Source organism: Notolabrus celidotus, chromosome 10 (genome assembly GCF_009762535.1).
Source record: "Notolabrus celidotus isolate fNotCel1 chromosome 10, fNotCel1.pri, whole genome shotgun sequence".
In the NCBI taxonomy this organism is placed as follows: Eukaryota; Metazoa; Chordata; class Actinopteri; order Labriformes; family Labridae; genus Notolabrus; species Notolabrus celidotus.
Genome location: NC_048281.1, coordinates 32,609,271 through 32,633,564, shown reverse-complemented (window position 1 = coordinate 32,633,564; position 24,294 = coordinate 32,609,271). Strand labels below are relative to the sequence as shown.

The 24,294-nt window shown below is 42.3% G+C and overlaps 1 protein-coding gene across 3 annotated transcripts in view; it reads right to left on the bottom strand.

Annotated features, from left to right (window-relative positions):
• Nucleotides 1–24,294, bottom strand: part of wars2 (tryptophanyl tRNA synthetase 2, mitochondrial) — a 102,091-nt gene that overhangs the window by 4,380 nt on the left and 73,417 nt on the right. For all 3 annotated transcript variants that reach the window (XM_034693529.1, XM_034693530.1, XM_034693531.1), the window contains 4 exons: nt 10,302–10,562; nt 3,598–3,678; nt 1,708–1,790; nt 1,174–1,292 (listed from right to left, as the gene is read on the bottom strand). In XM_034693529.1, the coding sequence (XP_034549420.1) occupies nt 1,174–1,292; nt 1,708–1,790; nt 3,598–3,678; nt 10,302–10,562 (544 nt within the window). The remainder of the gene's footprint in view (nt 1–1,173; nt 1,293–1,707; nt 1,791–3,597; nt 3,679–10,301; nt 10,563–24,294) is intronic.

The window sequence follows — 24,294 nt, the reverse complement described above, 5'->3', positions numbered from 1 at the left end:
TCTTCACTCATTTAAAAACCTCCTCAAGACCTTCCTGTTCCAAAAAGCATACAACACATGACCTCTCCTCCCGCCCCACCTCTGTCTTTGTTCTGTTTTACTCATCTGCTTTAATTTTTTTATTCATCTTTCTTATTATTTTTCTGTAAAGCAACTTTGACTACCAAAAAAAAATGCTATACAAAACCTATCAATTATTATTATTAATTCAAGTTCATTTTTTGCAAGACAGGATATTTGGCTTTAATATATTCTACATAATTAAACAAGTATGTTTTAATGAACATTTTAAAACATATATTAGACAATAAAGGAAGTTTGATGTAGAGGTTGAATCTTTATAAGTAAGCAGATTGTTTTATTATCACTTAATGACTATCAATGAAGAGGTGAGGTTTAATAAGTTTATTCTTCTTCCCTCAACGTTTCAGATCAACAGCTCCAACTAAATATGCATCAATACATTCTTTAACATTATTCCTTTTTATTGTTCGTCAGCTCTTTTTTCTGTCTCTCTGCTTGTTTGTTTGTATGAGCACGACAATATAAGATTTTAAATCAAATATAGAATTATATATTTAGATTGAGAGCTTCACACGTCACTTTTACACACTGGACATTTCAAGGTGGATTTCATGGTCTCATGTGTGTCAGTTCTATTCGGTTTTAGAAATGTGTTTTCATATTTTTATGTGCCTAAATGTTTTCATGTGTCTTGTCCGATGTCACGTCTCGTCTGTAGTTAAAGCTTCTGCAACAGAGACATTTCCTGTGAAGGATCAATAAAGAGTTCATCTCTCTGAGTTTTAAATTTGCTCTCACGATCAAAGGTTTGAGGACTGAGGTTCAGACAAATGTCGGTCAGAGATGGAGACTGAATCCAGAAATGGCCAATGTGCACAACTGTGTTAAAATGATGGAGTAGAAATTCTATCTACAGGGTCAGAAACTCTGGGGATGGCTTCTCATTTAAAGGAGTTTAAAACTCCACAACTGGATCATTTTATCCATAAAAATCAGAAAGTAAAGCTACAAAATCAGTCACTTCCTGTTTACTTTTAGGGATCTCTCACTCTGTAGCAGGTTTTTAGAAATGTTTAAAACCCAGTGTGTGTGTGTAACTGTGTGTGCATGCTGTCATATCCATAATCATGTCTGTGAGTGTGTTCTTACTGAGCAGGGCGGCGGGTTCAGGGAACATCTCTCCGTAGCGGTTGTTGAAGATGCGAGCGAGATCCTGAGCCAGCTCTAAATGCTGGACCTGATCCTCTCCGACGGGGACGTGAGTGGACCTGAGCGGGAGGGGGACCGAGAACACGACATGAGCTTCTCCTCGACAACTGAACACACGACGAATACAACGACAAGATGTGAGCACAAATTGGAGACACTTGGAGCTGACTCTTCAGCGTGGGTTGGAAACTTTGAAACTGTCAGTCTGGAGGAAACGAGCCATTCATTTCATGTTTAATAAAACCCAGAGAGCAGAGGAGATGAGCTCCTCTCTGGGACTTTGCCCTTTTTTCACAGGAAATTAAGTTCTGGTTGTTTTATGGTTCAAATAAAAGAAGAACTGAAGTAGCTCAGTCAATCATGGACACTGAGCTTCAATAATCCAGCCTCTCATTGAACGTACAAGAAGCTAAAAAACACTGAAAACAGAGACAAGGACGCTTAACACAAACACACAACATCCTGAGAGCTCACTGGTAGAGGAGGATATCTGCGGCCTGCAGGACGGGGTAAGTGTAGAGGCCGACGCTGCCTTCATTCTTCTGTTTGCTTTTCATCTGCAGGAAAAAGGAGAGAAGAGAAATTATAAAACAGAAGAAAGACGGATAAGAAGCAGACAGGAGGAAAGGCTGATTCCAGCTCCCCCTGAGAGACGTTCTCACTCCACTCTGAGCTCTTAACGCCGCACGGCTGAGTTCACGTGGCACTTTCCACCACGTCTGAGATCACCTCGTGTTGGGTAAACTAAAGGTGTTTTCTATGAAGCAGCGGGGAACCGTTTGGCTCCCTCACTCCGTCCTAACAAATGTTAAAACTGCACGCAGCCGAGGGAAAATAACTGATTATTCACTGTAGAAGTTCAGCAGGTGGAAGAGATAAACAAAAGGATAAAACAGACAACAGGGAGGCTGGACGGATGCCGAGGATTCAGAGGGAGACGAATAAAGGAGCGTTGTCTGAAAGTAATAAAGTGAAGTTTAACGTCAGCTCTGAGGATTAAATCAGTGTGAGTCTGGACAGAGAGAGACATGTGACTTCAATTATCATTAACAGTAAAGGGTAAAAATAAACATTTCGTCCTCAGACTGAAGAAACGACTTCAATCACAGATATCAAGCCTGGACTCCACAGCTGCTCTCCTTTTCCTTTTATTAGTCACGGTAATATCAGAGAGTTTGTGGGACTATTTTAGTACATTTCTAAGTTTTCTTCTTGGAAATGTTCAACTTTCACCTTCAAAATGATTTTTTTTGCTGTAGAATAAAACCCTGCTGTTGTTTTAATTTTTTTCTTTTTACCCACAGTGCCTCTATTACACAGCTGAAAATCCATTTAACATTTTTTAGCGATGAAGTTATTACTTTTCCTCTTACATCTGAAGATGTAGGAGGAAATAATGATTAGATGAAGGTTCAGTAAGTCAAAACCGCATTTGACCATAGAGTTAGAGGGGTGTTTCGAGTTGGACTTGTTTTAAATTTTCATCATGTAATAACTGTGATTGCATGTTTAAAATAAATGAGCAGTATAAGTTAAGGTTTAATGAAAAAGATAACATTATAATACAATTTTAGTAAATCTTTAGAGTGTATTATGCTGATTTTTAGGCTTTATATTCTCCCGCTGAAAGCTTTGTTGTGGCTACTGTCTCTTTAAGAGCCCGCCAGCATTCCACAAACTAGCGTTCCACAACCAAGCATTCTGGAACCTATAGCATTCTGGAACCTAGCATTCTGGAACCTAGCATTCTGGAACCTATAGCATTCTGGAACCTATAGCATTCTGGAACCTAGCATTCTGGAACCTAGCATTCTGGAACCTATAGCATTCTGGAACCTATAGCATTCTGGAACCTAGCATTCCAGAAACCCCCTTCCCTGTTACCATGTCTTTATTAAAAATGACATATTTGCTCTTTTAAGAAACTCGCCAACTTGTGATGTCACACTTTGAGCAAATCTCGCGTTGATCTCGCTGAATTCTCGTGGTACTTTTTAAATGAGTCGTTCCGAGAAGCCTCATCGACATCCAACATTTTAACTTAATATTTGTTTTTAAAATGTGAAAAAAGCATCACACCCCTACTTAAAAATCATCATAATCATGTATTATTATGAAATTTCATTTGAACTATAATGTTTAATGTTTTTAACAGACAGAGTAGCTTGTTAAGCATCAATGATCATTAAAAGCTAAAAAAAAAAAAAAAAAAAGGACAAGAGATGACATCCCACAAACTCTCAGAGTGCAGAGTTAATTAAAAAAGAACTTTGATTATGAGAAATGTTCATTTGTTTATCACTCTGTGTATTTCCACGTGTGTGTGTGTGTGTGTGTCTGCTGCAGGAAGTCTTAAAGTCTGACCTTCCACTGAGGCAGGTGTCTGAGGCGAGGCATGCTGGTCAGACAGCCGAGGATCCAGGAGAGCTCAGCGTGCTCCGATACCTGCAGGGGGAAGAGAGGACAGAGAAGAGGAGGTGGGAACATATTCAGTTTTTATTTCAGGGGAGAATTACCCGTCATAAGTCAGTAAAGTAAAGTAACAGAGTTAAAAGCTAGCTTGCAAGTTATACCGAGACATCAGAATCAGATTCAGATGTATTTCAGATTGATTGGAGACACTCATACCAGGATATTGTCTCGGTGTTTTGGATCTAAAACAATCAAAGAATAACTATAGAAGACATTTTCCTTCCATTTTCAGAATCTTTACTGCACCCAGAGAGAGAGGATGTGCATTCCTCTGTTTGTTAGATAGTAAAGCTGGATTAGAGAGAGTTTACAGAAAGCAATAAAAACCTTAAACCATGTACACACAGTATATACATGCATATCTATATACACACACATGCACTCCATATACATGTGTTTAATAAACCTGCTCTTAATCTAGTGGAGATACAAAGATAAATGCTCCTGACCACAGAGAGGAGATGAAGAGAGGAGGCCAATTAAGTAGACACATTAAACAAACAGATGAGAGGATGAGAGATCTGTTATGGGACAGCTGTGAGGAAGAGAGAGAGAGAGTGACTGCATAACGCCTCCAAGTGGTCGAGAAGAGTACTGCTGTTCAGTCTGTGGCTGTCAGTCCTGACACAGACAGGTGCACCTGCTCACACCTGTGTTCACTGTGGGGACAGACAAGTTCAACGTCCGTGTGAGAGAAAAAGTGTTTCCTGATTTAGATTCAGGGTGGGTATGGAGTAGTTGAGCAGGAGTTAAGATGTTTCTTTAATTTTAATCAACATGCATTAAAGGCTGTTTTTAATTCCACTCTGAGCTACAGATGTCTGCTGCACTATGACAACTTTTATCAAGGCAGAAAAGGGCTGATGAATGAAATAATAACACCTTGGTTGCAGAATTATTTGAGGGCCTAAACAATCTCAAATTTTAAATTAGAAGTGGTCACATTGGAAGTTGTTTGAATGCTTTAGTCAAGTCAAGTCAAATGTATTTATAAAGCACATTACAAAACACAGCAGAAGCTGACCAAAGTGCTGTACAATACATACAAAAAACACAATGTGAGACCAAACCAAACAATCATTTGAAAAGGAGACAAACAGCGGCCCTGATTGATGAGGGGAGGCTGTTCCAAAGACGTGGGAACTTTACACTAAAAGAGCGGTCGCCCTTCAGTTTATATTTTGACCGGGGAACTGCCAGGAGACCCGTGTTAGAAGACCTTAGAGGCCTGGAGGTTTTGTAAGGGCACAGGAGGTCAGTTATATAAGGTGGGACCAGACTATTCAGAGCTTTAAAAACAAAAAGCAAAACCTTAAAAATTAAAATTCTGAAGCGAATTGGAAACCAGTGGAGGGGGCTGATGTGATCCCACTTCCTGGAATCAGTCAGAAGCCAGGCTGCAGCATTTTCGTCAAACTGCAGGCGGGACGAGGCCGACTGACTGATTCTAGAATACAGGGAGTTACAATAATCAAGGCGGGACGAAACGAAGGCATGGATGACTATTTCAAGGACATTTTGAGAAAGAACTGGTTTTAACTTTGAGATGGTTCTGAACTGGAAGAAACTATTTTTTAACATCTGATTTTACTTGTGAATCAAAAGTGCATCCAAGGTTTTTAACAGATGGTTTAATGAAGGTTGACAGATCATCTAAGTAGTTTTGGTGGCATCCTGAGGGCCAAAAAGCACGGCTTCAGTTTGTTGTTAAGCTGTAAGAAATTCTGAGACCATCCTTTAAACATCTTTATCTTAACACAAGAGACTCTCCTGCTCACTTTTACACATCCTCTGATTTATCATGACGGACTAAGTCTCAGATCTGAACCAGCTGGGGTCACGTTGGAGTTTGTAAATCACAGGTTCTCATTCTGAGGGAGAGTCAGTTAATAATCTGCTTATCGTGGCATAAATGTCCGAACTTGCCCTTTAAGTATTGTTGTGATGTTGTGTTTAGTCCAGCTGTTGTTGACTGATTTGTTCATTGAATTAGGTTGATTTAAAAAGCGTTCCCACCTGTGGTGAAGTAATTAATAATAGCAATGTTATGTGCAGCGATGGAGGGATGAATCTTAATGCGGTGTAGCTTGTGCATCTGGCAGCAGTAAATTAACTGCAACATATCCGCTTTCATGGAGTGAAATGTGTGTGAGGATGCAGGAAATATCCTTCTGCTCAGCAAATTAAAGTTTATGGACGCCGGCTATATTGCCATCCCTTCTTTTTTTTTTTTTCCTCGTCTTGCTTGAAAAGCATTCTGGGGAGTGTGACGTCGACGGCAAACAGCAGGGACATAAAGAGGGATTTCGGGCGAACGTGTCGGGGGTCGGTGTTCATTACACTCTGCAGACAGACGAGAGATGGGACAGATGTCGATGACAGCGCAGAAAGGGATGGATGTGGTTTGAAGTGCAATAAAAGTCGGATATTTAAAAGCTCTGGAAGAACAAGGAATCCATTCATGCAGAGATATCAGCTAATGCAGCGGATGATACTCTGATAGTGAGTTCTCCTACGACTCCTCCAGACTGAAGAAAAGGATTTTACACGACAGATTAGAGCTGGCTCTGCAGAGGAAATCCACATTTGTCATCAATACCTTTCTAAACCCGGAGGATTTGTGGATCTGCTGATTCATTTACTTCCTTTTTTGCTACAACCGAGTTGAGCTCATCGCCAGATCTGCTCTCTCTCTCTCTCTCTTTCTTTTTTTCAATGAAGCTGAGTATTTTCTTTGGGCAGCCGTCGTATTTTTACATGTGGAGCAGGCGTGTTCAACAGGAGGGTCGTCTCGCTGCCAAGTTATGTGGCATGAAGCTAAACGGGAATAAAAATAGGACTGTGAGTGAGTGAGGGAGTGTGTGGAGGTGGGGGTTTGGCAGAGAAACACAGATGGACTGAAGTTAACTCACAAACAGACACTCAGACCTGAGAGGAATCAAAGAAAACACAGAGTATGAAGGGAAAACCAAACAGCTGTTCTCATCTCTCATCTCTAAAGTAATCTCTGATCTGTCCCTCCTCATCCTCGGGTCCTTCATGTGGCCAAAGCCAAAACCTTCAACAGTGGGTTTTACAGTTGCGTGTGTTTTTGTAGCCCCTGTGAATTGGCAGAGCGGACGGTGGAGATAAGAATCAGGAGTGATCAAATAAGCGGTTTTGGGGCCGGCCAGCGTGTCAGCAGGTAAACATTACAGGGTCCACAGCAGTAAAATAAACAGACAAAGATGGCCGACTGTCTCCACGGAAAACTTGGAAGAAGACGAGTAGTAAAGGACATTTATTTATAACACTTTGGTGCTACTTTCAAACTTTTTCCATCAATTTTGATTCAACTGAAGTCTATTTTTGAGTCCAACAACTGCATGAAGCCTCTGAAGAAAATGTGCCTCAGTGCTGCAGAGTATAAATACTATTCAGATATCTTTTTTGAGTTATTAACAACTAACAGTTATTTTCTAAGTGAACGATTATTTCTCCATTAACCCTTGTATTATGTTGAAAAAAATTACATTCATTATGTTGCGGGTCATTTTGACCCGTACTGTGAAAATCCACTCAAAAAAGTACAAAAACAGGTTGAACCAATAACAACTCTAATTTATATTATATAAACATTTACCAGTCCCTCCAGGATTTCGCTGGATTTTTTTGGGATTGTTGCGTCCCAAAAAGCCTGATTTTGCGACAGCTTTTTGAAAAAATTGCGGTGAAAGTTGCGATTTTTTTTTAGATTTTTTTCCCCGAATAACGTCTCAGGGGCAAGTAAATACGCTAAATTACAGTGGTTTTAGAAGACATTCTTGATGGGACCACTGTGACTGTGTTTTGATTCTCTTGATTCACAGAAAAATGCCATGAAAGGTCTGTATTGCACATTTACGACGGTCCCTGAATGCACCTCGTAGTGACAGGGGCACTTTACAGGCAGCTCACGGCACTCTAACGTGAATCTGCATCTTTGATGACTATCAGTTGATCAAAACTTACTAAATGTGTCTGATGTTTCACCAAACTGGATTAAATCAAGCTGTGGACGCAGAGCTTTTTACGGTAATGGCGGTGTAACGGCAGAATATGAATGAATGAGTGTGACCTGTGTGCGTAATTAAGGTTGTACGGGGGTCATTGTCTATTTAGGTAGGAACCTTTGTTGTGTGGTCAGGTTTTCCGCCCGGATGGTTATACAGTTTTTGACCGCTCAAGCAGCATGGTGCTGCGGGAGTTATGCGTGTATGTTTGTCTATGAAATGTCATGTTTTTGGACACTTCGGTAGCTTATATCACGAAAATAAACGGACCAAGAGTTCAACTGGGAAATATGACTCGGACTTTCATTCATCAATCACGGTAACCCAAGCGCGTCAGATAGGTATTCCAGGTGCAGCGCCTCAGTGGCTTAAAGCTTTGGCTTGGCCTCTACAGGCGGCAACAGAGTCAAACATCAAATATTAGCACCTTAAATAGTAAACAGACGCCCCGTGGTTGTGTCTTTGTCACTAACACACACTGGGGGGTAAAAATCCTCAATGAAGAGTAGACAGATGCATGGAGGTGAGGAGAGCTGGTTCATAAAGCACACCTGCTGCAGGTAGAGACCAAGCTAACACTGAGCCCCTCAATATATAAATAATAACGTTGTCATGGTCACTTGTCCTGCCTGCTGTCCCCTCTCTTCATCCGTTCTCCGTACATGATTTGCTGTTGAAAAGTGCCGATCAAGTGATGACTTACGTTTAGGGAAGTGAAATTGATGACAAAACTGCTGACGTACAGGGGCTGAGGTTAAGGTAATTAGTCAAATTTGCGGGAAAGTTGCGCTGATTGTATAAAATTGCAGGGCCTTGAAAAAATCGCGCTGATTGGTTGAATTTGCGTTGATAGTTGCGATCGCGAAATCGCAACTTCCTGGAGGGACTGATTTAGAAAAGAGACATACAATACATTTTTAATTCCAACACTATATTAAAGAACTATTTAGTTCATGTTTTTTTAGTGGCTTCATGTCTTCTCTTGTTCTCAGAGATGCATCTTTGTGCATTGTGCTCATTACAAGAACATTCTTGTTTCTCTTTGCGCAGAATGAAACAAATGTTGCTTTCTCAGTGAAAACAAATTTTGATGATGATGATGATCGCTGCATTCCTTGGTTTTCATCTGATGGAGAGACAACGGCAGACTCGTCCTCTGAATCCTCCTCATCGTAGGAAAATTGACAATCTGGATCATCAATAACATTGTCCTCAGTCTCTGAAATCTCTTCCTCTGTATCACTGTCCCAGTTCAAAATCTGTGATAAAGCTTCTTCAGCTGTAATCCTTCTGGAGCTCATTTTTGGTGTGTTAGTCAAAGAGATGACATGAGAACAGTGAAAAGGACAAGGGAGAGAAAGTTCCTCCTCTACACACACCTGGGTCTCTGGGTCTGAATGGTTATTCAAAGGCACTCAAAAAAAAGTACATAAAAGAGACATGTATATTTGATCTGAACAGCTAATTACCCACATTAGAGCGTCTGGGTCAAAATGACCCTTAACATCATCTTTGTATACAAACTCTGCACAGACATTCCACTACACATCAAAGTGTCCAGATTTTACACACCAGTTCATGACCCTAGATGAGGAAAAGTCACAAAGTTTCATGAAGAAAAAGAAAGGATAACCAGAACTCTGGTCAACACAAAAACTGAAAAGGGTCAAATTGACCCTTAACATAATATAAGGGTTAAACAATTACTCATGTGATCAATAAAATGTAAGAAAAGCTGTGAAAATTGTCCATCAGTGTTCCTAATATGTAAAAGTTGTCACCCTCACATGTCTTGTTTTTCGCTCTACAAAAGTAACCTCAGTTATCTTTCACTGTGGAGTGAAGAAACCACTAAATAATTACACTTAAGTCGCTGGAATCAGAGATTTTTTTTCACTTTTCCAAACATTTTTAAAACTGCTGAAATCATCTTCAAAGAAATCCAATAAATTAAAATGATCAACAGCTGGATTTTACCTCCTGGAGAATCCAAAGGTGTTCCCAGGCCAGATGGGATCCATCATCCCTCCAGCAAGCTCTGGGTCTACCCCAAGGCCTACTTCCAGGTGGACATGCCTGGTAAATCTCTAATGGAGGGCTTCCAGGAGGAGACAACCTTATCAAATGCCCAAACCACCTGAATTTGCTCATTTTGACGTGAAGGAGCAGTGGCTCTACTCCAAACTCCTAACTCTATCTCTAAGGCTGAGCCCTGCCACCCTTCAGAGGAAACTCATTTTAGCTGCTTGCATCCACAATCTCGTTCTATCTGTCATTACCCAAAGCTCAGGAGCATAGAAGAAGGTTGGAAAATGCATCAACCTTTAAGCCAAAAGCTTTGCCCTCCAGCTCAGCTCCCTCATCGCCACCACAGTCCTGCACAACTAACGCATTACTGCTGACATGGTATCAATCCACCTGTTACCCTTACTTGTAAACATGACCCCAAGATACCTGAACTCATTTACTTCCAACTCTCAATTGTTCCAGCTCTATTAAATCGTAAAAGTTACTCTGGATCATGTTGAATACTTCACCAGCTAGTCACTCCCCCCTCCTGCTCACCTGAGACTGCTGGAAGAGAATCGCCCTGTCCGGGTCGATGCCGCAGGCCAGCAGGCTGGCTGCCATGTCCAGTATGTTGCTCCTGAGTTGGGCCGGGTCCTGAGGCTGGGTTATGGAGTGCAGATCCACGATGCTGTACATGACTGACGGATACTGGTTCTGCAGGGCCACCCAGTTCTCCAGAGCACCCAGGTAATTACCCAGGTGGGGAACCCCGGTCGGTTGTATCCCTGAAAACACTCGTCCACCTCCTGAGGGCACCTGGAAGAAAAGATGAGGGATCTGTTCAGGGTCGATTTATTTGCACTTTGGAAGATGGAGAAATTTACATTTAGTACGATCAAGATTCATGAAGATGCTTCAGCTGATTTCAGCAGCAATTTCTCCCCCCATCATGTTCTTGATTCCTTGGTTTAGTGGTTTCAGTTTGGGCAGGAGGTCAGTTTTTCTGTTTCTTAGTTAGTTTAGTGGCAGGTGCTGGGAGAGGCAGTCCATTGCGTGGCTGGCCCTGCCATCTTCCCTTCTTTTGTTAATTTTATCCCGGGTCTCCAGCCCTTTTTTCTCTTAGCCTGTCCTCACTATTCTGAATACTTTGTGGTTAAACTCTAGTAAAGCTTGTGGGTTTCATATTTAAGGTTTGTATGGCATCTCTTCCTCTTTCCGCCTCAGGATTCTTTCTGCTAAGTCGGGGAGGGCATTACATATTTAGGTCAGGTTGTGTTTCTTAAAATAACCATGTCTTGTGTGCAAAAAGTAAAAATCCTGTCATATCAATGCCTCAAATTTAAGCCAGTTCAGATTGGAGTTGTTCTAAAACAGATACCAGTATCAGTATCTAATAGAACTTTAATGAGATATCAGATGCGGGCAGGTACCATAAAATCCAAGATATCATTGCACCAGTACACAACATTCAGTCAATTTTCAGGGGCAATTATCATGCTGTTTAGTAAAGTCCACTATGTGCAGTTTCTGTGCAGCTCTTTCTAGAACAATCAGTTTTTCGCCATGTGGAGTTTGAGGTCCTGGTAACTACTGGTACAGAAGTTGAGCTCAGCCATCTGTAACTCCAATAGTTTGGAGTTATGGACAGACCCACTGCCAACAACCAATTCACATACAGTCAAACCATCAACCTCTGCTGCACACTGGTCTTAAACTTGAGGCGTCTTTCAAAGCAAAACACTGCAAGGTTTTTTTACTCAGCAGTAGAACATGGTTTGCTTTAAATGCATGATTATGACCTAATGCAGGAAAGAGGTGTTTAAAAAGAGGCACCACTAGCACGCTTTGTGCAGCCAAGCCAAGAGCACCTTCTTCTCCTCCGCTCCACATTTTATGCTGGTATATTGGTCGCACCGGTTTTACATAATGCAGCTTTGTTCAGGTGGAAAAAAGTCCTTCAATGTGCGTCTCACACCAATTTTATGCTACATCAGTCAATGCACCAATCAAAGTCACAGTTACCCGGTAAAATATGATGTTACAATAACAAACAACAATGAGGAAATGCTAGCAGAGAGTGTAACGTAAGTCAATACTAGCAAAGGTCACCAGTTTGTGTTTTCCCACAGATGAAACATGTTTTCTCAGGGGTATCTGACAACACTCTAGTACAGTTTTGGAATCAGTCCTGGTATAAAAGGTATCAAGCAGATCTAGTTATGATCTGCAGATTAAAATGTTGACATCAACGATAGGGGAAAACACAAGAGGCAACAGTAAAACTAAAAAAAGCCTTGGAAAGAAAAGAGGAGGGGAGAAGAGAAGAGAAAACAAACCGGTTTTCTGGGAGAGAGGGTGAAGGTGAAAAGGTGAGAAAGTCACAACTGGAGACGCCCGCAGGGACTGAAGTGTCAGTGTTAAACTCTTGGCAGGTTGGAGGCCAGCAGCCGTCACGCTTGTGTTACCGTGATGCTAACTTCATGGCTAGCACCTCTGTTCTCTCCCAAACACATACAGTGCAAAGAATGCATCACCTCGGCGGCCAACAATAACCATTTACATCCATCCAGCTGACTTCAAGGCCTCCGTCACCGCAGAGGGGAGGACACTGACGGAGGGATGGAACGGAGAATCAATTTAATACACCACCAAACACACCAACAACGTTATAACAAGAGTCAGATTGGGAGCTGCATGTTCCCCCTCTGAAAGGAGGGGTAAGATAACTAGTTGTGTGTGTTTCTTTGGATAAACATTGTGTTTCTCTTTCTGCACAGCCTCGCCGGGCCAGACCGCCTCATTTCGTCTGGCATCGACCCACCCCGCTGAACCTTGGCTCTCAAACGGCCCCGCTAGAAGAAAGCTCTAACCGCTGCTTGTGGCACCAAGCGCCACATGAGACAATTAGAGGGCAAGCAGAGCGGCACCTGTCATGAGACATGAAACCACAACTGCATGCAGAAACTCGGGCTCCTTCACCAAAGTCGTTACACAGAAGATTGGAGCTTAACAAAGCAGAGATGGAGACCGGGACTTGGTGTTTTGTTGGGCAGTTAAAGACAAAGTGTTTGGTGCTGCATGAACTGCAAGAGGTCATACGGAGGAGGGTTCAGTTCCCGGCAGAGGTGTGGTGATGTGGCTTGGCAGGGTGCTCGGACTCACAGGTGAGGAGGTGAGGGTGATGTCTTTCTTAAGGTGGGGAGGTATGTTGTACAAAAACATGAACTCGTAGATGGACAGGGTTAGAATAGTACGTGAGGTTTACACAGTTCAGAAGTTGGAGGGGGCAGGTGTTCTGTCAGGATGTGCTACCTTGAAAAATGCAAATAAAAGGGGTAGTGCTGGGCGCTTTTGATTTTACCTCGATTACGATTAATGAACAGTTCTTTGTTTTTGTTTCTGTTTGTTGCCCTCATACTACTTTGACAAGGTGTAGCTTTAAATATGCTGAGAAGTATTAAAGGTGGTATGCTGAGTGTGATTTTAAAATGATTGAAAGAAACCCATAAACTAATAATAATAATAGACATTGGTGAGATCACGTTGGTTAGACGTTCTGAATGTTGGTTTTTAATCTTTTTGGTTACTTCCTTATCCTTATAAGGAGCTTGGATTTCTTGCTTTGTTAAACTACGAACTTATTGAGAAGTGAGAACATTTTCAAGATCAAAAGTATCTTATAATCTGTTTTAGAAGTTTGGTTTTCACCAGTTAAAATGGAATAATAAATGACTTTCCTTTCCATGTAGTATGAAACCTAGTTTCTAAACAAGTTCTACTAACTTACAATGAGGTGTTGGGAGTCCTAGAACTACTAAAGAGGGGGGGGGGGGGGGGGGTATTATGCTTTTATATTTTAAATTGTCTTATTTTCTTGGTCCCTTGGTCTCAATTCTTTTTTTTTTTTTAAAAGTTATATTTTTTGGCCTTTTTGCCTTTATTGGATAGGACAGTTGAAGAGAGACAGGATATGTGGGGAGTAGAGAGCGGGGGAAAGACATGCAGGAAATGGTCAATTGGCCGGGAATCGAACCGGCGACCCCTGCAACAAGGACTGTAGCCTCTGTATGTGGGGCGCTTAGACCGCTAGGCCACCAGCGCCCCTTGGTCTCAATTCTTATTATTAGGTTCTTGTGTTGCCTGTATTGAATCATTGTTTGGGTATTTTGTGTTTGTTTTCCTGTCTGATTTTAATTTTGTTTAAACTCTGTATGCTGTAGAATACTCTTTGTGTTCATTTTCATGTGCCCTTAGTGAAGTATTTTGTAAAGCATGGTTTTTAAAAGGTGCTACATAAATAAAGGTATTATATTATTATGCTCATCTTCCGGGCTTTATATCATCCCTCTGATAGCTCTCTAGCAGCTTTACATGATTTACAGTTCAGAAAATCCTTAACTGATCTCAGGCTGCTGTCTCAGAAACCCCTAAATTCATTTCAGGTACTGTCTCTTTAAGACCACCCCCAGCGTTCCGGAACCCAGCATTCTGGAAGCCTCCTATGCCCTTTTATGGAGATTCACCAACTTGTGATGTCACGATTTGAGAAAATCTCACGTTGATCTCACTGAATTCTCGCGTGACTTTTATAACAACCCTGCAGTGTCATCCAGAGGTTACTGAAACATACATGTACCCTCGCAATTTAGAGCTTTGCCCACGTTTAGTATCGACATCCAACATTTTAACTTCCTTTTTGTTTTGAAAATATGAAAAAGTAAGATTTGACTGTGCTGTCTCACAAAAAAAAACAGGCAGGCCAACCAAAAGTTCATAAAGGTAAATCAATGTTCCACCAATGTTTGGTTCCTTAATATGTCAAAGTACAGTCAAACTTGAAGCTGATATTGTGACTATATTTTATCACTTGAAAGAAAATGACCCACAGCTTGAACGAGGTTAAGTTTGTTTTAGCGGGACAGGAGAAGTGTTGAAAGGTTGTAAACAACACCAGCTGGACAGAGGAGCCCGTTTTTAAATGTTCCCCTTTAGAAACCCATGGGATCTCAGTGTTATCACCTCAGATCTGACTGGAGATTATATGTTCCCAGGCTGCACACCTCAAGGTTATCATAACTAATCATTAAAACCTGAAGCTTTCAGAGGATATCCTCCTCAGTCACTGCTGAGAAACCGGTTATCTTGACAGCTAGCTGAGCGACATCACATCCAATCCGACTGAGGGACAGGCTCGGCACAGCCTGGAAGATCAGATAACGGCTGCTCTCTCACCAGTCTGCCCGAGAGCTTCCCCATCCCTCGGCCCTCGGGGATCAAATAACAACTGTTCTGAGGCCAGCGTGGTCCACAAAGTCTCCATCTACTGGCCTGAGGGAGCTGGTCGCTGCCCTGCAAGAGAGAGGCAGGAAGGAACTGGGTGCTTATGTCATTACCGACGGGGTAATTGCAGTGGAGTGCCATTGATGCTGAGAGCCTCTTAAGAGGTGTCAGGATTGATTTGGGTGCGGACGGGGCCCCGAGTCTGGCTCATGTGTGTTCTCACCTCGAGCTGACACGCCAAACGCATGTTCCCCCTCTGCTGCGGCCCCCAGGGGAAGCCATTAGCCATGCAGACATGGTAATGGTGTCATTTGAGCCAATCGAGTGTCAAATGAGAGTCAACGCCGCGGCTAACTAGCCACTGGGCAATTGCACCAGCACGCATAATGCTGCTTCACCGCACACCTCCATGTTACTGTTGGTCAGAGGAAGGTGTCTCTAAACATGTGCCTGGATGGTTCCTGGAAGGTTACACAAGGAACTAAATCAACCACCACATGATGACAGAGCGGACAGCAAATGTTGTAAAGCAATTAATGTCTGTAATGAATACTGCACCTCAGAGCCAAGAGTGATAAAATATATCCTCCCAGCATGCCTCAGCGATGGACTACCAGTACATCTGACCTGTGAGCTTTTTATTTTAGTGCACTGAGCTGCTGACACACTGTTCTCTGAGGGTTCAAACATTTTAAGTATGTTGTGTTTAAGCCACACCCCTTTTAGTGATGTTACAGCAGGTGTATACCTTTTACAGATGATGAATCTGTGCAGCAACATTCCTGATTAGGTAACAGCCATGTGGCAACCAATGCATGTTGGAAGATGGAGCCAATGCAGAGGAGGGAAAAAAGTGCAGTTCCTAAAGTGTCCAGTTGGGGCTGGTTCCAAAAGACAAGGATTCTCCTTTAGAGCCCAAATTAAAATGCCCATTTATACAGCAGAGTGAAACATGTTTAACGCCTGGTCTCTAGAACGCATCAATTGGTAGGTATGGTATCCACCATTGATGGGATTCTATGATGCCTCTTCAAAAACCCACGGGTGATGTTGCTGAGATTCAGTCCATATTTTATACAGTCCGTGGTTATGATATAAAATCTCCAGCTACAAACAGCTCTGTATCTTTTTGTTGAATTAAACTTCCACGAAACAAAAGTTGTGATGGAACCTTGATGCATCTCAACATAATAACCCATCCCATACCCCAGTTGGTGACTTTTTGCAAAGTTAGGGGCCTTGCACTTTTCGTTGGTGTAGGTGTTTGCATGAAAGTGTCCTTTATTTTTCACTGGCATGTAAATTTAGATTTTTTCTTTAATTTAAAATAAAGCTAGAGTTCATTGATTTGTTTTTACACCACAAAAAGCAGGCATGGAAAGCGGACTTACTGCAACAGCTCTCTTGATTCTTTCTTGATCATGCAAAGTTTGATAGTTTGACTTGAGTTTTTGTAAACCTCATGCATTAAGTTTGACAGACTCATTTGAAGCAGAGGTTGAGATATATTTATGCAGATACAGCAAATAGTTTGTAGACTTTGTTTGATGCCCTGCAGCCTGGAAGTCCTACTAGACGGACTTCCTGCTGTCCTACGTAATGAATACAATCCTTAGATTTAACCTTTGTCATCACATCCAGCCTGAGTTCTTCTTTTGAGTCTAGAGCAGTGCTTACAGCTCTAGGAGGCCGTGCAATAAGGTACAGTGGCACTTACAGCTACATGCTAACATGGGAATGGGAAAATAAATGTTGGCTTTATAAAGGATGTAGAAAAAGAGTTCACCAAAAGTACCACGGTTTGTTTTAGAGGGAGACGTGTATATAAGCACCAAACTTCACGATAATCCATTCCATTATGATTATCACTCAGTTATTGATTATAAATGTTTACTTCCTGGTAGAAACTACAGTCATATCAGGGATGACAAAAGTGGTAAGGATTATTTGTCTTGTAAACATGAATGTCTGAGGATTCTGAGGGTCTGAGGGTTACAAATTTCCCTGAGTAAGTGAAAAATTTGACCACGAATGTTTGCAGTCTCGACCAAGTTGTATACTACCAGCCGATCAGTCAGCTGACATCCATCGTGCCAAGTGATGGCTTTAGGGATGGAAAAGAGTTGAAGCATCATCTGCCTTCTCCTCTTGTCTCCTCACCTCCCCTCTTGTCTCCTCACCTCCCTCTTGTCTCCTCACCTCCCCTCTTATCTCCTTACCTCCTCTCTCTTATTCACTTGACGCCTCTTGATGACGCGCAGCAGACGTTGGAATCACTGCTTGTTCTTTGCTCATATTTTACACTGACAGGCCCGAGGGCAGTGCTGACGCCGAAGTGACGAAAGCTTTCTTCATCCATGTCTGCCATATGCTGAACGCATTACACACCATGTGTGTGTGACATTAACGCCAACAGCTAGAAGGTTACATACACTAAAAGGCCATGTTTTCACACTTGCGGTACCTTTCCGGGAATTTGTGTTCATTTGTCTGTGTGTATGTGTGTGTGTGTGTGTGTGTGTGTGTGTGTGTGTGTGTGTGTGTGTGTGTGTGGTAATCTCCATAGGGATAGAGGTCATGTGCAAACACAGACGCTCGTACGTCCACACGTGTCGTAGTCTTCGCCTACATAAACATCAGTAAAGCTGTGAAGGTGTTCGTCCATTTGATTATGACAGCTCAGAATCAAGGACCAGCATTGGTGGAGAGAAAACTATCAGACAGCAAATGAGAAGACGAAGCTGCATTCCCACAAGCTGCAGAGTAACAAATGGAAAACAATGGTCATCTGGAGCAGATTCACTTCTTCTAACAGTAAACTGACTTCTTCTGAAATCAACACGGAGTACCACAAAACTTGGGATGGGGATGGGAAAAGTTGTTTCCATGATATCCTGGAGCCAAGTCTGGAACAACTTCATTTCTGGATCTGAATGACAAGTGTTGCATTTATCATGATACAAGGAAATGACATCTCTGCTGAGGAATCTGTGAAGATGAGGAATAGGTCTGGGGCTCAGTGGGTTTGGAAACACCTTCTCATTCAATGGGTTTCATTTATTCTTATTATTTTCAACATTGTAGATTAATACCAAAGACATAAAAACTATGAAATAATCTGGTTTTGCCATAATCTGGATTACAATAGTAGTCAAATAGAGCTATCCATTGTGTGCTAACCCTACCTCTGAACAACACAACTGATGGTCTCAAACACATTAAGAAGGCAAGTCATTCTACAAATGAACTCTTGACAAGGCTCATGTTAATTAGAAACCATTCCAGGAGACCACTTCATGAAGCAGACTGAGAGAATACCAAGAGTGTGCAAAGCTGTCATGAAGGAAAAAGGGGTCTACTTTACAGAATCTAAAATATAAAACAGATTCTGCTTTGTTTAACACTTTTTTTTAAATTAAATAATTCCATATATGTTCTTTCATAGTTTTGATGTTTCTGGTATTAATACAGTGTCTACATTAATTAACATAAATACAAAAGCTTGAATGAGAAGGTGTTTCCAAACGTTTGACTGGTAGTGTAGATTAGAAGTTTGAACTTAAACATTCATAAATAGATTGGGTTCCTATTTTATGCCAGATCTATAGAACTGTGCATTAGGTTGGAAACATCTCAGGTTTAGATTCTTGTTATCCTGTAGACTGAATTAACTCACATTACAAGTTTTACACAGCGTCTGATCTACCAGGTTGGAACCCTCCCACTAACTATACATGATGGTTAATGTAGCGTACAGGACTGAGGCTGTTTTTGCGCTGGTTGTTGCTTGCTGTTTTGTGTGTACCTATTCTGGGGGGGCTGTGTGGTGGATACTAGGGGGTGGTATTTTTTACACCAGAACAGGGGAGGGAGGAGAAGAAGAATTGAGGTGGATAAATAGGAAGTAGTAAGTGTTTGTGGTGTGTATTTGTATGTTGGAAGTCTGGAGTAAAGACTGACCTCCCTCATGCCTGCCTCATCTCATTTTGTTCCTTTTGACTTCCACAATCCCTTATTTACTCCTTTATTCCTCATTTCAAACAGACAATATTGCATTGATTTGCAGCCTCATTAACTACATGTACAACTGATCTGAAGCGTCCATAAGGTGTGCACATTCTGACTGCATTGCAAAGTAGGTTATGAGGGGATACAGAGGTCAGAGGTTTTCTTTAATGCAAACATTCAGTAGTTCAGTCTTGTTGCTCCCTGGACCTTGATCCAGTCTGTGTCACTTTAAGAAACGGTTGTACTCCAGTGTTACTAAAGCCTGCTATGAAGAAGCTTTCTCTCTTATGATAATTAAGCGTTGGAGCTTCCAGCGTGTTCAGACTGACGCTCAGTGAAATTAATCACAGCCGCGGTTTTTGGATGAGCTCTCACTTGCAAAACAGTCGATTTCTCTTCTCTGATCGGTTCTGGCTGCTTCATCGGGGCTAATACATCAAATCAGAGCCTGGGAGTCCTGGAGTGGCCCACTGACATCTCTCTCAACAAGGGTCTGATGAGCTGGGCCGACAGTCACCAACATTTCACCGCGCCAATTTCAACATATCTCAAAAACCGCCTGTTGGAGCGCGGCCGCTCGCCCCGCTGTGAATTACCATCAGCTCTTTGTCGGGCAGGGAAGGAGTTCAGATCCGACCTTGGCTGCTCCGCGATAGTTCTGCACATGGAGGATTTTCACGGCTCTCCCGCTGGGTGTCAGACATACAGGATCCAGTGTTCCTCTTCTGTTAAAAGCGCCCCACGCACCCCATTAGCACCGGCATCATGCTGAAATGCACCTTGACACACCTTCCCCCAACTTCTCAGTATCTTTCTTCATCTCTGTCTTTCTCTCGCTTTGGGACCTGTTAACGCTGGCGACCAACTGAGCTGCACTTCACTCAGGTATCAAATAGGAAATGGGGTTTACTGTATTACCCCCCTTTTATCCCCTAAGCATGTGTGTGTGTTTAGCCGACGTGGGAACACACCACAGCTTGAAACAAAGTGCTTACGACCACAGAAAAAACATGCAGATATAAGAATGCAGATAAATGAAGACAGGCAGCAAAACTGAGATATGAAGGAAAGAAAGGAGTTAAAATGAAACGAGGGAAAGAAAAATAAAGGAGTGACTTTAGTCGAGTCAAGCCTTGTGCTGTTTTTTCTTTTTTTCCTCTCTGAGAGTGTCGAAGGGAGAGCCGGGGGTAAGGCCCAAAAGGAGCGTTTGATTAAATCTGCGGTTGACGTGTGGGACAGGTGAGATTGATGAGGTTCCTCTGAGTTTCACACTGTGCGGAGAGCGGGGGTACAGGAACAGAACGCTGCAGTGTGGCGGGCCAGGGCTCGGGGCCCGCTCGCGCCGTGGGGTCCCTCGGCTGATTAATGGGACTGGAGGCCCTTCAAAAACAGCACTCCCCGCAGACAGGGCCCGACGGTGCTCCAAAAATAACCAGGCAGGGGGAGGCAGTCAGAGCCTCCAGCCCTAACAGGCAGCAGCTTCTGAAGGAACCAGACTTCAGTGTGACCCGGGGGCAGATAACCAGGAGGAGCTACTCAAGACAGGAAGCTGTAATCCGGCTCATTAGAAACTAAACGTTTAAGGACTTTTACACTTTATGTGAAGTGACAAACACTAAGGAGCCATATTTTATCAACTCAAGCGTCCTATTAACTATTAACACTTCAGAGAGGGCTCCATCTAATGTTTCATTTCTATAGTTCAGTGAAATTGAGATTATTTTATCAAGAATTTGAGTTATTTCGTCGACAAAATGTCAGAAAAGGAAGCCAAAAATATTAAGTTTACCATCAGAGGCGTGAAGAAGGCTTAGAAATATTTACTTCTACACCCACAGCCTTTTTAGATGAACTGAGGCTCTGCTTCACTGATGCATTCAAGGACTAGTTAATTGCAATGACTCTTCAAATAGCAGATGCAATAGTTGCAACTAGTTAACTTTAAGCTACCTTTTTACAATTTTTCAAATGTTTTGAGAGCATTTGTGCAGGAGCAAATGATTGTTGTTGTAATGCCTGCTGAGAAGCGCAGTGTTATGACGTCAATCAAGTGCGTCTGTTTGGGAATCACTGGTGGAAAAACCCTTCACACACACACACCACAAAAGTTCAGTGTGAGTTCAGTTACATGAGGTTAATGACTCATCAGAAACACCAAGAGTCTTCACAGTACTTTAAATTGTTGGAATATAACATATTCTTAATCAGTCAAGAAGAAACACAAGAGTTAAGCAGTGAGGATCCAAGTAAACCCAAAGTAATGTGAGGTTTGATGTATTTGAAGGGCTGATTCTGTGCTTTTCAAAATCATGCTGCACTGATTGGCTGCAAATCTCGAACAAAGTCAACTCTTTGCAGACGATAACATGCTTTCTTTGTTTGTGTTTTTCAATAACTGTGATAAAAGGAAGTGTTTTCTTTTGAGTCGAGTTTGGATATAGCTTCCAAATTGTCCCGCTTGACACATGATTATAGAATAGAGAGTGAGTGGTTAATCACTATGGCCGGGTCTTTTTCAGTCGGCTTCCATTCCTGCATAGCCTTTGGTAAAACTTCTGCCATATGAGCACTGGAGTGAGTCTTGTGCATCACACTAGAGGGATTGCACCCACCACTCACTGTCTATGTTAAACTTTGTAGTCCAGGAAGTTTGCCCCTTGCAGGTAAGTGCAATCTCTCTGCAGACTTGAGTGCATCCTCCACCTTTTCCTCTCGTCTCAGCATACAGAGCTGGATTAGTTTTTTCAATCTCTCTTTCTTCTTGTTTGTTTTAAAAGTTGCAGTTTAAGTTCATTTTTGGGCATTTTTGTCTTTAATGGACAGGACAGCTCAAGAGAGACAGGATTTGTGGGGAGCAGAGGATGGGGGAGGACATGCAGTAAATAGTCGAGGCTGGAATCAAACCTGCAACCTCTGCGACGAGGACTATGGCCTCTGTATACGAGGCGCGCGCCCAGACCGCTAGGCCAACGGCGCCCCTGCTAGCTTATCTCTTAACTTCTTTTCATCCCTGTTCAACTACCTGCTGTCTTCTTATGATAAAATGCCGCTGTCAACTTCTTCTTCAGCCAATTAATTTCCATTGATGTAACCCTAATCATGCCATTAGTGCCATCATGTGGAAGCATTACGTAGGGAGTTAAACTGGCAGGAAATCTGTTTTGAATGCCATATTTCTTCAGTTAAAATATTAATATTTAGCATCCAGCGTATTTATGATCGTATCTCACAGCTCAGGACTAGGGACTTATTCGAATAATCCCCTAAATGAGCCCTCACTTTAAACCCAGTCTGTGTTTAATACTGGACTGATGTCACTCCACTTTAAACTGAAGCAGCTTTGCTTACAATATTCGTTAGCAGTTGTGTGCAGCTGGAAAAGCAAAGCCTCGTCTAACTCAGACGTGACTTTTCTCACAGTTAAATAAACACACTCATGTCAGAGCTACTTGTTTCCATTCGGCCGGTCCGTCCAAATTGGTTCAGATACTTTCTTTATACCGCTTCCTTCTTCTGTGTTGAGAATGGACATGTTTAATTTTATTTCACTAGCAGGAAACAAATGACTGACAGGCGAGCTAATGATACCTGAAAAACCCATAAAAGTCACAACACAGCAAAAAATAACCGGCGCACACTTCATAAATTTATCAGTATGTAATTATGGTAACACTCAGGGCAAACCTCCACCGGCAGCTTCTCTGTAATTTCCCGCTGCAGAGGAAAGCCTCTGTTGACCCGAGAGCAGCTCCATGGCAGAATACCAGATACTCGGTACGTTTTAATTAAAAATGTCAGACGCTCAGCAAAAAGCTCTGGATCTGACACAAAGTCAAACACAAGAGAAGTCAAGAGATTCCCCAGACAGCGCTGTGGACGCACGGTCGATACTGTAACTCAATTTTAAAGATATGAATTTAAAATAAAGGAATATGTTGACATATGGGAGAGTTTTAAGAATCGGGTAATGTGCAAAGCGTCTGAGTGAGGGCTCTGGCTGGAGAACAAGAACGACAAACCTAATTACTCAGAGAGGACGGCTGAGAATTAGCAGGCTTTTCTGACAGTTGAAAATAAATAGGGCAGTTAATGAACATCCTCAAAGGGGAGGCCATGTTTCCTCTCTCCCGGTCCTCGCCCGGCTCTCCCATGTGGAGCTGCAGCCGCTCTAATGGTTTTAACTGACACCCGAGTAAGTGAAGTTAGAGCGCAGGAGAAAAGAGAGGCAAATTAGAAAGTCACTTCCTCTTTCCTGGAGCTCAGGGCTGACATGACTGATACCAGTCAATAACAGGACCACAGGCCAGGAGGGAGCTGTGGGGGGGCGCTGTGTTTACAGCTGACATGAGGCTGGAGGTGAGGGAGGCGGAGTACACACCTTTCAATTCTTCCCCCAGAGCAGCAAAGTTCACTCACTCTGATTAAACTCATGTACACATTAGGGCTGGGCATTTCAAGCCAGAATACTATTCAATAATCATCGGCATCTATTTGACAATTATTTAAATAATATACGTCGGTGTTTCTGTGACGCAGCGTGGCGTGTTTACATTTTACAGCCATGTTCAGTCTGTGGAAATACGTGTGTAGGAGTTTGAGATTCAGAAACAAACGGAAAAGAAAACGCAGCGACAGTCATTGATATTTTCTTCTTCTTCTGTTATCTAATGCGGTTAGGAAACAGCCTTAAGACGCTCTATAGCCACCGTGTGGTGGGAATACCGTTTCACAACCAGGCACCGGAAAAAAGGAAGAAAATTTTTACATTTAAAATGAGAAAATATTCAAAGTAACTCTTTGACTCTTGAACATTTAACGAATATTCAAATACTTGAAAATCATTGCCCATCCCTAGAACACATGGAGCGCTTCAAATGCTCAGAAGTTAGTGGACGATCCATCATGAATAAGTCAGGAATCAGAAACTCAGAACCAAGAACAAGTTTCCACTCAGTGACTGAATATTGGAACACTTTTGTAGTGATGTGTCATGATCAAGAGCTGCTGCTCTGAGAGTCGATGCTTTATAGTGAATCAGAAGAGCCGGCTCCCAGTTTGTTCCTTTCCCTGCTTAGCTCTCTCAGTGCTCAGCCCCAGCTCTGCTCACAGCAGAACTTTGTTTTGATTGGTCAGCATGGCGGCCATGTGGCCAATCACATGTGAGGATATAGAATACAGGTGATGGAGGGGAGGCTGTGTATCGTGGCTTCATCTGTTCCTTCTGAGAGTGTTAGGGTTCTTCTCAAAGACCGGGCAAATA